The following is a 12,870-nucleotide window of genomic DNA, read 5'->3' on the forward strand; positions in this document are numbered from 1 at the left end:
GTTCTTTTGGGAAGTGGTGGGATGTTAACTGAGCTGCTCTGGTCAAATTCCAAATTGGATAGTTAAATTTTGCCTCCCTAAATTCACCCTGTAATTTCAGTTGAAGTTTCTATTCTTCACTGTTTGATCCTTTTAAAAGGCAGCAGACAAACACCTCTTTTGTAGCTTTGCTGGCAGATACTCTCTTCCACCCAAGAGAGAGTTGCATTGCAGTTATTGCTGAGCAATCCCTGTCTGTGAAGGCTAGTTTTTGTCTAGTGCAGGAAGTCACTTTTTGTGGGACAAATTTTCAAACATGGGTAACTCAGTGGGACTGCCAGATCCTACTTCTGCATGCTCAAATTGGCCTTTGTAAACCTAAACAGAACATTTACTCCCCCCAAGTTCCATTTTTGAGCCTCCAAATGCAGGATTTTGTCATACTCATATGGTTTCCCACATCTGAAAATGCACCTCTGGTCCCTCTTTGCATCCAATAAACCAAAAGAGCAATTCGTGTGCTTAGAACCAGGGGTCTGTTTTACTTAGGGTCTTATTTTTTCCTTTGTACTCTGGGCTTTACTTTGTAGCAGTGGCAAGCGTTTGCAATCAAGGAAACATAAACCTCAGATGTAGCTTTATGGTAGTGAAGTAAGGGTATGTCCAGACTACCCGCTGGATCGGCGGGTAGCGATCTATCTATCGGGGATCGATATATCATGTCTCATCTAGACACGATATATTGATCCCCGAACACGCGCCTGTCGACTCCGGAACTCCACCAGGTGAGCGGCGGTAGTGGAGTCAACGGGGGAGCCGTGGCCGTCGATCCCGCGCCATGAGGATGGGAGGTAAGTCGAAATAAGATTAGTCGACTTCAGCTACGCTATTCCCGTAGCTGAAGTTGCGTATCTTACATCAACATCCCCCCCCCCCCCCCAGTGTAGACCAGGCCTTAGTGTGTGTGTTGAAAGAGAGAGAGGGAGACTTAGCAAACTGTTCATCTAAAGACGTCAGCCACAGAGGAGAGGAAGCTAGACATGCAAATGCTGAAAAAAAGTAGAAGCCTGTTTGTTTGTGCTAAAAATAGAAGGAAGAGATTGGTCTCCCTTTGCCATCACCTTGAATTCATTGGTGCAGGGTGTGATTATGTAAGTGGTACTGTAACTGACTTCCTTATGAGGCTAACAGAAGCCCAGCTTGTTACCCAAGCAATTCTTGCTCTGTGAAGCAGATGGTGTAGCATTTAGGGTTGAATTTGTATGTGATCAGAAAAAGGGAGCTCACTTATGTTATTTATTTTTGCTTTTGTGTACCTTCAGGGCAGGTGAAAGGACATTTACACACCAAAATCTACATTAAATGAATGTCAGTGTTGCAAAGTCAAGCACTGAAAAGCTAGGAAATGACAGAATTAAGGTTGTCTGTGCAATCTTAATTCAGCCTCCTTGTGCATAAGCATCACGATAGTCTTTAATTACACATACTATTTTTTTCAACAGGATCTGTGCCTCATTTAGTGCACAGGATGGACAGAGCTCAATGAATGAGCAGCTATTCAATATTTTGTTTTATCCTCGTTGTTCAATGTGTGACCCTAGGTCTCATTAACTGTACACTATTCAGACCCCAATCTGAATGCAGAATTCTTAATTTCCTCATGAGCTTTTCTACGGCACTCGTCACTATAGTATCTGAGTGCATAATTTATCTCCACAGCACACAGATGAGGTGATGGGGGACAGGGTGGTGATATCCCCATTTTACAGATGAGGAGCCAAAGAACAGAGATAGTAAGGTCAAAAAGTGTCCATTAATTTTGGGACTGCATTTGAGTCCAGTGGCTTTCTCCTGCAGGTTGTCTGGGACTGGGGTTTGTCAGTGAGCGCACAGGAGAGACTAGACTAGGCTCCTTGAAAACTTGTCTCTCTCACCAACAGAAGTTGGTTCAGTAAAAGATATTGTCTCACCCACCTTGTCTCTCTATGCGCTGGTCTACACTGGGGGTGGGTGGGGATCGATCTGAGTTACGCAACTTCAGCTATGTGAATAACGTAAGCTGAAGTCAACGTACTTAGATCGACTTACCGTGGTGTCTTCACCGCAGTGAGTCGACTGCTGCCACTACCCCGTCGACTCCGCCTGCGCCTCTTGCAGCAGTGGAGTGCAGGACTCGACGGGAGAGCGCTCGGGGGCCGATTTATTGCGTCTAGACTAGGCGCAATAAATCAATCCCCGCTGGATCAATTGCTGCCCGCCGATCCGGCGGGGTAGTGTACACATACCCTAAGACTCCCTGTTTTCAGCTCAGGTGTCTGGACCCAGACCCGACCAGGAGCAGCAATTATAGGGAAAGTCTTCCGGAGCCCCGATAGCCCTGGGATGGAACCAGCTCAATCATTCTGTTGGAGACTGGAGCATGTGCAGTCTGGTCACATGTAGGAGCTATGAGGGGATAAAGTATGTTCAGTGAGGATGGAATCTTCAGAGCTGTTAGCTGCTGAATTCTAAGAAGTCTCTATTGTGCATGTGAAAACTGTGATTTTTTTTTTCAGCCTCAGCCAAATGTGGACAGGTTTTCACAGGAACAGCAAAAGGCACATGCCTGACACAAAGGCCACCCCTGCCAAATTTCAAGTCCCTGCTCCAAAGCATGGAGGTGCTGAAGCTTCTCATGGAAAAAGTTGCCAGAATTTTTTTAAACATTGCAAACCAACACATATTTCCCTAACCTCGTTTTTGGAAATGGCTGAACTGTTTTGGCTGAAACTTATAAAAATAAAAATAAAATGAAAAATCAACCTGAGGCAGACCCCCCAGCACTGAACATTTCAACCCAAATGGTTAAAATTTTGGCAAAGTTATGAGCAGCTGAAAACAGGGTCTTTATAATGCAAAGGGTCTGACAACCCCCTTAATAATAGGTGCCACTACCAGCCCATCTATAATAAATCGTTCAGTAGCTGAGTATTCGTAACTTGTATGATCTCACTGGGGGAATGTGTGACAGCAATACAATTATTATCTACTAGTGGGAAATGCAAGGAGGTAATGAGATAGGCAAAACATCCATTGGTTAGTATAAGACCCAGGAGTTCAATGGGAGTTTTATGTAAGTCTTTCAGGTTTTGGTCATTGTTCTGAGCTGCTTTGAAAAATACCTGCATTGTTCATTGCTGCTTCTGTATTCTTCTGGAATCTTAGAGAGCCCGGAGGCGGCATCTGTTAACTGTAATAATGTGGAATGGCTTCTTTGAACACAAACAAGTTTTGCAAGACCAGATACTATGCTTCAGTTAGTGCATTTAACCAGAACACGAACTGGAAGGGTTTACCACCCTCATAAATCAGTTGATGGAGATGGGGGAGGGACGGTCAGCATTTGTTACTTATTTTGCAATTAAATTGCTTCAAGCTGTTTGAAACATTGGGGAAGTTTCTTGACCTAGTTTTGTGCAAGCTAAAAAATTATTGGGATATTTTGTGCTCTGGCTGCATGGAATTCAGCAGGGTTATAGGGAATGGAATTTCCCGGGTCTTCTCAAAAAGTTATATATGTTTTTTAAAAAAAAAAATCAATGCTGTCTCTTATACAGCTGCCGAGTCTCCTGCTTCATTAATTCCCATGAGACTATTTATTATTTAAAATCCTATGAATGATTTTTTTTTATCCTCTGCTGCTGTCTTCACATGCCGTTGTGTGTGGGAACTGAGGAAAAACCCATGTAATCCTTAGATCCCAGAGTTTTGAATTACTTAAATATTCTGATTAGTTTTGCTTGGGAATGTTAATGTAGTTGCTAATCGACTCCTTTTTTGGTGGTCTGTGGGGGTGTATTATTAAGGGACCATTTACAGTTACTGTACAGTTCTGCAGATGCCTTTTTCACCCACCCCCTTCCTACTATGTTACTGGTATAGTTACTGCGGTTTAGTAATAACCACTTCTGCCCATCACTAGAAGGCAGCCCTGAGACCAAAGGGAGTGTAGTTTGATGGTCCCAAGTCAGAGTGGTTTGCCTGATGTTTGGCTGCAGGAATTCTGAACTAGTGCTGCTGGGTTCTCAAGACATTACTTTTGGCAAGCATTAAATTAACTGTTACCAGGAATCAAGCACAGTTTACAGCACTGCCTGCACTTGGATCAGTCAAGAAAAGCTAAACTTTAGTTCTAGTTTTATTGCAAAGATACTGTCAACTCGAAAATCCTAAGTGTTTAAAAATTACATTTCCCATAAAAAGGTGGGGCTACAGAAATGATCAGTAAAATGCCAGATATAAAAATAAAAGAATTTTAATAACCTGATCTGCTTTTCACTGTTACACTCTTTTATTTCTTTCGGCATTTCCCTCCGCTGGGAAGATATGACCAGCTAGTCAGTTTCATGCAGGTTCTTGCAGCTAGCGAGAGAGCGAATAGTGGCTCTGCCTTGTGGCACAGACTCTCACTAACTGCGTATTGGGAGTTTAATTAGTTTGCAGCTTTAAGCTGCATTTGATGGGTACGTAGAGATAAAAGGTTCAGATGACAGAGTTCTATCCCCTGATAAAATCGCAGGTATTCATACCCCTCAACCGTCTACCTTGACGCAAGGGCGTCCTTCATTTTTAGATCTAAATTGCATGTTGCCCACTGTGGATGTGCAGCAGTCCTCGCCCAGCTGTCTGCTGGAACTGTTCTCCTTCACACTGTGGGTGTGCCTGGGACGTGCAAGCAGAAGGAATTGGGGGTAGAAGCTCAGAGTGCTAACAAAATACTGTGTTTAATTAATAAATCAATCAAACTGCCGTTGGACAATCCGTTAATTTCCTAGTTGTCAAGTCCTTCACTGAACTGGGTTAATGAAGTAATTTACAGACATTTGATGCTGAAGTCGCTCATGCTCCTGGAATGAAGAGCCTATTGGTAGTCTACTTATTTTATAGATGGGTAAACTGAGGCAGAGAGCAATCATGACTTGCCGGAACACACTTACTGAGGCAGCGGTAGAGAGAAGGTTAAAAACAAGGAGACCAGACTCCCAATTCCATATCTGTAACCACTAGACTTTGCCCCCTCTTTTTCAGACAGCATAGCTTTAATTGACCAGCTGGAAGTGAAGGTTACAAAGTTATGATGTGGCATCTCCTGGGGCTTTGGAAAGGTGGCTGATTCATTGTCAAGAAAACACAGGTTCAAGCCAGTCACAGCTCGCTCTGAGGTCTGGGTGAGTCCAGGTATGAACAAGGGCTCCATTGTGCGTCTCCCACCGTGCCTTCATTCTAAAATCTCTCCCATTTATCTCTTACGTTTCAAAGTGCTAAATGGAGATGTCTCTCTGAAGGCAGGAGCAATATTTACTTTGCACCAGCAGGTGATTTGCCCTCCATGGACAGATTTAAAAAACAAAACAGCATATTATTGACCTGTCCTTCCCCTACATCCTCCATGCCCCACCCCAGCCCCCTCCTCCTCCTCCTCTTCATTTCTCTTCAGCTGCACCAGCTGTTTAGAACATTCTCTTCCCTCTGCCTCACTGATTCTCCACTCTCCAACCCCACCTCCCGTCTGTTTAGTATTATTGCTTCTGATGCACAGCTCGAACGGCACCGTTCTTCTTCAGGCATTGACTGTTCAGCCCGCCCAGTGAGGTCGGTCGGTTTAATTACTGTGAGGGGAGGTGACGTGTCCTAGCCACTGTCTACCCTACAAATGCATGTTGCTATAGATACGTCGCTCCGGGGTGTGGAAAAGCCCCACTCCTGAGCGACGCAGTTATCCCAACCCGACAGCACTGTGTCGACAGAAGAGCTTCTCCCGTTGACACAGCTACTGCCGCTTGTGGAGGTGAATTAACTAGGCCAACGGGAGAAGCGTCTTCGCTTGCAGCTGCGTCACTGCAGCAGTGTCAGTGTAGACAAGCCCCAGGGCTGCAGAGGGCAGTCGTTGTTGGAGATGGAGTCAGCGTTCAAGAATTCCTGATCTTATGCTTTGACCGCCTGCCCACATGCGTCTTTTAAACCACTGTGTGCTAGCTGGATCGGGCCCACTGCAAACGCTAATTAGAGTCCTTGAAAGTTGAATCAAGCCCTGAATCTGCAGTTGTTTTAGAAACAGTGGGCAGTGGTGGCTTTACAAAGCCTCTTTCCCAGACTTTGCAGTTTAAAATAAGAGACGCTATCAGTTGCATCCCAGAAAGTGAAGGTGACACTCATCACACAGAGCTTTGATTTTATTGGTGGGACCTATGCCTGGAACAACCACATGCAGAATAAAAACCTAGGACAGGTTCTCCTCTCAGATGGAGTCTCTCTCTAGTGTTAATTGTTTTCTTTTATGGCAGCAGCTGTTATTACCAAGGGAGGCTTTACATTAATCCTGGCCCCCCGCCCCCACCCTTGTTCCCCTTGTTATCATACAAATCGGATAATAATAAGGCCAGGGATAAACAGGGACTACAGTAGCTGTTAGCTGTGTATAAAAACAAATCACATGGAAACAGTATAATTACTGAGAAAGTATCGACTTGAGTAATGAAGTAATTGTTTTCTTCCCTCCAGCAGATTGATTCTAACTCTCTGGGCTGCATGCTGGTTTTGAAGGCCGTGACTACTCGTTAATAAGAAGAATTTTACGTTTCACACTATGTTAATTTAAAACCTGGATGTGATATGATCCCAGGCGTCAACATTACACAGAGCCTGCTTTAAGTGGCTTCTTCAGTGTGTTAGGAAGCAGACCACTGCTACCATTTTTTTAAAAAACATTCTCCCTAGCAGTGATTTGGGTTCTTGTTTTAAGGATGCAATTCACAGATATTTGGCTTTCTGGTCCAGGCTGCTCCCTCGTGATGGGATTTCTCTCTGCGGCTAGCGAGCCCAATCCAGCGGTGTTTGGCTCCCTGGAAGCTGGAGGATTCCCCTCTTGGCTGGATGTGTTGAGCTGCCATAGCAGCAGGGGGGAGACCAGTACAGTGCTGAGAGGCTGGGATAACATTGGAGCAAGGAAAAGGCAGTCCCAGTCATAGGGTGAATGGGAGATTCCCAACCCTTTGTTCCCCTTCTGTGGGCAGCTGAGAGGCCCGTTGGCAAGTATTTTCAAAGAACATGTTATATGCCCATCCTTTTTGGCCTTTGCAACCCTGCTTTCTTCTCTTCCCTGGTAATCTCCAGGAGATGCATTGCACTGGGTTGTAGCATTACCACAGTGTGCTGTTGACCTTTGAGGTTTGTGCCACAAGGTCTGTCTCTGTCATGAGCATTAATGTTGAACCCGTATGAGGTTGGGCTGAATTACTTATGTGGCCCGTCTCTTTAGAGCATTCCAAACAGCCAGTTTTTTTAGACATGCGTATGACACATTTGATGCCAAGATATTGGCACTTGTGCAAAAGAACAGGCAGCTTCTCACAGCGACAAAGAACCAACAGTAGAAAAACTGGATGATCCGGTGACATCGCAATCACTGTGTGTAAGGCGTGCTGTTGTAAGCTCCACTGAACATCTCCTTATGTATTCTGTCATGGGAATTGGAGATGGAACAGACCGATTAGGTCACCCAGTCCAGGCCTCTGACAGCACAGGATTGCTCCCAGCAATATCTGCTGCATCAAAAGAGCACTAGGCCCTCGTTACTTGACTGACTCAAGCACAAGAGTATTTTAAATTCATAATCTGCGAACACTCATGCACGGCGCTCTTCACCCCGGGAGGCAATCAGACCTCCTTTCCCAGGAAGAGCGCTAATGGAGGAGGTTGGTGTACACGTCGGGGATTCAAGTGCCCACAGCTTGCTGTTACTTAACCTTCTTTGAAAGTCCAGCCTTTGCAAGTTGACTGTGGCAGGCAGCTGTGTCAGCGTCTTTTCATATGCACCTGGTTTTTGTGCTTAGGAATAAGGGCTTCTTTGTAAAAGCGAGAGTGCTGCTCCCCGAACCTCATTATCAGGTGCGAGTTTCCCAAGAGACTTCTGCATTCATTTCCTTTCTCCCGCATCCTTGTTGCCTGTCTCTCTCTGTCTATACACGTGTGTCTGTGAAAATGGCAATTATCCCTTTTGAAAGAGCCTTTGAGCGCTGCTGACGTCGTGCGAGATGATGGTACTTTTATGTAAGGTAGCGTTCTGCCATTCTTTCTGCTCCACTATACCATCGCTTCTGTTTCAGAATCTGTAAGCTGGAAATGTGACCGGGCAGCAGAAACAGCATCTCCGAAGGTTTTACAAAAAGGGCTTTGATCTTTTAAAAGTTCCTTACGTTTCGTATATTGCCCAGTGCGGGCCAGTTTCACTGTTTTGTACAGTGAAGTACAGTTTCATTGTTTTGTACTTATAGTTAGATTCTCTCTCTCTCGATCTCTGAAATTGGGGACTGAAATGACTTCTGCTGATTTGCTCACCCACACACCATCAGCACACACTTTTCTTCCCACTCCTGCTGTCCCATAGGCTTAAGCAAACCACGTATCGCATGCCTAAAAATCTATCTTCTGCTTCCTCTGGCTTTGAAAATTGACAGCATGGGAAAGGTTTAGCAGTTGCCCATGAGGAAGGCCAGGCCTCAGCTCTCCGGTTGTGGTTGGCAGGTAATTGAGCACTTTCACCATCTTATCCCAGTGTAAGTCGAGCGAGACAGAAATCCACTGTTTTGCCTTCTCAGTTTGTGTTTAATGCTCTTGTAGCTTGGTTTTTAGAGGGACGTTTGGAGTCAACTTCTTCAGGTGCCTTTGTGGTATCTCCTCATGCTAAGAAATGGAAAAAAAGCCATCCTGTGATAGTAAGGAATGTGGTGGGGAAAGGATATTAATATTTAGATTGCTATTATGCTTTATCTTCACGATGGCAGAAGCAGGAGCAGCATCGACAACCCAACATGCCTTTAAATCTACCAGTCTTACTGGAATAAAGCCATTTGGAGAGAGACCCTCCTGGGTGTTGGGCTTCTGTGAGTCCAGTCTTGGAATTGTATCTCTCTTTTGATCCACAAACTACTTGTCTCTTAGCAGAGTTTTATAACGGCGGGAGGGGGAGGAGGGCGAAGAAAAGAACATTATTCAGTAGCCCTTGTGGCCCTGGGGTCAGAAGCTCTGGGACAGCCACTGGCAGGCAAGAATGCCAGGAGAAGAAGGCACTCATGAAGAGCGTTGATTGTCCTTTCTCAGTTCTTTCCAGTGGCTGGAATGGGGCCTGGGCAGAAATCTCCTCCCCATCCTTTGCTGCAACTTCTTCCCCTTTCAGTCCTCTGCTCTGGCTGAGCAAAAGAAGATGACGGTTCCTTTTTGACTGCGGCACTGAATACCCATTGAGGAGTCAACAAACATTGCTTTCTGGGAGGCTAGCACAGTGAAACCTGCTTATAATTGAGTGAAACTTGACTGGAAGCAGCATGAAGCTTCATTTGCAGAGTGGTGAAAATCCCTTGAATTGTATCAAAGCTGTCCATGGACGGCTTGAGTGGGGAGCAAGGCAAGGGTTAAGCTGTGGTATTGTGATGCACGCTCCATTTCTAAGGCTGCCTTAGGAGTTCAAAAAGCAGGGGTGGAGGTTACATGCTGCAGCTGCACTTCCCAGTAAGCAGTTATTAATTCAGTGATGAGCTAGAGTGTCATTAAGGTGGTATCTTTTATTACGCCCACATCAATCCCAGAAGGTTTCATCATGGGTAATGATGTCAGGGCCAGAACAATTCATAGCGCTTAACTGTGCGGACGCCTGCCTCTTTAACCAAGGCAGCAGAACATTCTTGTGTTGTATTGTTGGCCCCAGATAGCTGTGGTCTGATTTCACGTGGCCCCGGGCCTCCCAAAGGAGGAAACAACCCCCAAGTACAAGTGGTAAGTTAATGAATAGCCCACCTGTCGCTGGTCCAGGCGGGAAGTTAGCCTGGCAGTCATCCACAGCCCGTGAGTCAGAGAGAAAGGGAGCCCTTCTGGAAGGAATGAAAAGCACCAGTTGGTGCTGGAGAACAATAGCAGCCTTGTCTCCAGTTGTGAGGCTGCTGTAATAAAGGTGCAAAGTTGGGTGAACTTTGTTGCTTGTTTGCTTCCCCCCCCATCCCCCTCAGAGCAGTTGCGGGATGATTATTGAGTCTGTGGTTTAAGGTTACAAACTAAACCATCATTTTTACCTCCCCTGTTTCCATCCTGGGAGGGGGAACCCATCCCATCCCACCACAGAATAACGGAACAGATAAATTAAATTACAGTGTCCTGTAGCTGCCGAATGTGAGTGGAATGCATTAGGTCAGAATAGGCTGTCGTACTGGGACCCTGTCGGATCTCGCAGCAAAACAGGGTCAGGGCTGGGTCAGCACTTGGGCAGGAGACCGTAAGGAACTATGGGGATGTGCTGAGCCCCATAAAATTGAGAGCCTGATGGGTCCTTACAGATTCTATTGATGCTCTTTATAAAGGCATGAGCGTTCACTTCAGTGTCCTGCCAGTTTGGATGAAGCTGTCTCTTGCCCGTTGAAATTCCCCTGGCTGTTTCAGGCCTTGATATTCAAGTCCTTGCTAGAGGTGCAAGGCCCTCAAGGTTTCTGGGCTCCAATGCATGTGAAAGAGGAGGTTGTGTGCAAGCAGATGTTACAGTTAAGAGCTAGGCAGAATCCTCTTTGCCAAGCTCTACTGGGGTTGGGATGAGCTGGTGCTCACGTCCAGTCCTAAACTACTTCTCACATTGCCATGCGATGTTAATCGGCTGCGGGGCTTCAGCCCAGAGGTTGCTTCATTTCAGTGGTGGGTGAACAGAGCTCTTTGCCAAGTTTGTATATCAGTAGTTACACTTTGCAGTGAAAGGCATTGTACAAAAGCAGGATTATTGTTCTAAGACAGTCTAGAGATATTGGCTAATTAGTAGTAGCTAAACCATTGCTTTGCGTGGGAGAAATCAAAAGTGCTGAACATTTTGATCTTTTCCCCAGAGTGGTTCCCCCTCCCGCTCCAGCAAATGCCATCCTAATGAGAGCTATTCTTTGAAACTGTTAGGTTGCATTGTTCCATGAAGTTTCTTTTTTGAAGAGCACTTCCCCCAATACTGTTTGCTTTAGAGCCTGTAGACAGACATTGGTCATTAGTTCTGCCTATTTTATCTAACCTAGTCTCATATACAGCGTCTCTTTTTTTCTTATTTATCTGGCACCCACCACCCTCGTATCTGAGCTCCTCCCCAAATTAACAAGAGCATGAAAGCCCCCACCCTCCAGGTGGACTAGATTTCTCTCTCTCTTCCGGAGGCTTCTGGAATTCTTTTAGAACAAAGTGCGTGCATGTGACACTCTCTCTTCCTCAATTTAGCTGTTGGGGCTATTGTTGTGTTAAGTTTTGTGGCAGTCTGGAACCAGTTGTCATCGGTCTCCTGCCATCAGGAGTTTAATTCGTGAAGTTGATGGTTTTATGGTTTCTGTGGGGAGTGACTGCTGTAGGAGCGTATGGTCCCAAAGTGAATGGTCTTGCTTGGACCAGTAGCATGGGTGACCATAAAGATGAGGGGGAGCCAGGGAGTTTGTCGAGTGTCCGGGTGATGCGGCCAGCGTTCTTCGAAGTGTCCATGTTAAAGGGCTGGAAGGCGACCAGGGAAGTGCGCATCTGCAGCGTGTGATAAGAGCGTGAGAGGGGAAAGGTGCTGAATTCTCCAGAGAAATGGCTGATTGGATTGTTCTTACTCTCCACAGGAGCGAAGTCTGACAGGCAAGCTGGGACCCGTGTCTCCGGTCAGCCCCGCCCACCCTGACTCGGAGCTGGATCTGTTACCCTCCAGGCTCTCGAAGGAGGAGCTGATCCAGAACATGGACCGAGTGGATCGGGAGATCACCATGGTGGAACAGCAGATCTCCAAGCTGAAAAAGAAACAGGTAAGGTGGCCCGGCGCTGGTGGAGCTGTATGTCTGTCAGAGCACCCGCACTTCCCTGTAATGGCGGATCCAGGCGTCCACGGACGTCCACTGAGGGCAGCAATTGCAGCAGCTACTATACATAAGGCACAGGCAACTGCTAGCGCTTTAACCAGCGTGTCGCCTAGACTTCCCCCAGACAGCTCGCTGGCCCCTCTGCGCTGTTCTTATTTATACTGCATTAGCACCAAGAGGCCCAAACCAAGACCAGGGATCCATTGTGCTCTGCTGTGCACACACCTGGTAAGAGCCGCTCCCTACCCACCCGGTGCTTATAATCTAAATAGAGAAGACAGACAAGGGGTAAGGTAAAAGGAAGTATTTTTATCCCCGTTATATAGATGGGGAAATGAGGCACAGAGAAATTAAGTGACTTGCCCATGGTCACGCAAGAAGTGGGTGGCAGAGCTGGCAATTGATCCCAGGTCCTCAATCTTGTGCATTGTAATCACAAGGCTCTCTTTCCTCCCAGCGAGAGTCCCCCTGTGGTAATGCTGCTGGAGCACCGTTGCGGGTAGTGCAATGGTGGGAAATGTTAAATGCTATTGTGCTCTGGTTCTAAATCTGCGAAGGCCGAATTCAGCGCTTGGATATTTCCACCCTGAGTCTCAGGAAGGGATTTGCTTCTCTGCAGCGCGCGTGTCCCAAAATAAAGCTGCAGTACCGAGATTTCTTCTTGTAGCTTGAAAACCAACCCGAAGCTTTGTGTGTTGATGCGATAGGGCAGCTCTGCGCCAGTGGCAGACTTGGGAACGCTGCTCCCTGCTGTTTGGTGACCTAACCTGCTGCATTGCACTGAGTGTTCCTCTGCTCCTTGTGCCTGGGCTCAGGCAGACGTAAGAGAGGGCTCTGGGCGGCTCGCTTCCCGCAGTTGATTGAGGGGAAGAGACCCATATTTGGTTGCCGCTGTGTGCACTACTATTCTAGGGAAGTCCTAGCTTCCACAGTAAGGATCTGGCCCTTGTTACTGTAGTATCAGGACACATGGCAGTTTTTAATGTACATAGCCTCCCTGCAGAGATGG

General features: G+C 46.4%; 1 protein-coding gene across 30 annotated transcripts in view; it reads left to right on the top strand.

The window, feature by feature from the left end:
• The window catches only part of NCOR2 (nuclear receptor corepressor 2), a 395,046-nt gene that overhangs the window by 174,994 nt on the left and 207,182 nt on the right, over positions 1 to 12,870 (top strand). For all 30 annotated transcript variants that reach the window (XM_065568677.1, XM_065568676.1, XM_065568680.1 and 27 more), the window contains exon 5: positions 11,628 to 11,807. In XM_065568677.1, the coding sequence (XP_065424749.1) occupies positions 11,628 to 11,807 (180 nt within the window). The remainder of the gene's footprint in view (positions 1 to 11,627; positions 11,808 to 12,870) is intronic.

Source organism: Chrysemys picta, chromosome 15, assembly GCF_011386835.1.
Source record: "Chrysemys picta bellii isolate R12L10 chromosome 15, ASM1138683v2, whole genome shotgun sequence".
Taxonomy (NCBI): Eukaryota; Metazoa; Chordata; order Testudines; family Emydidae; genus Chrysemys; species Chrysemys picta.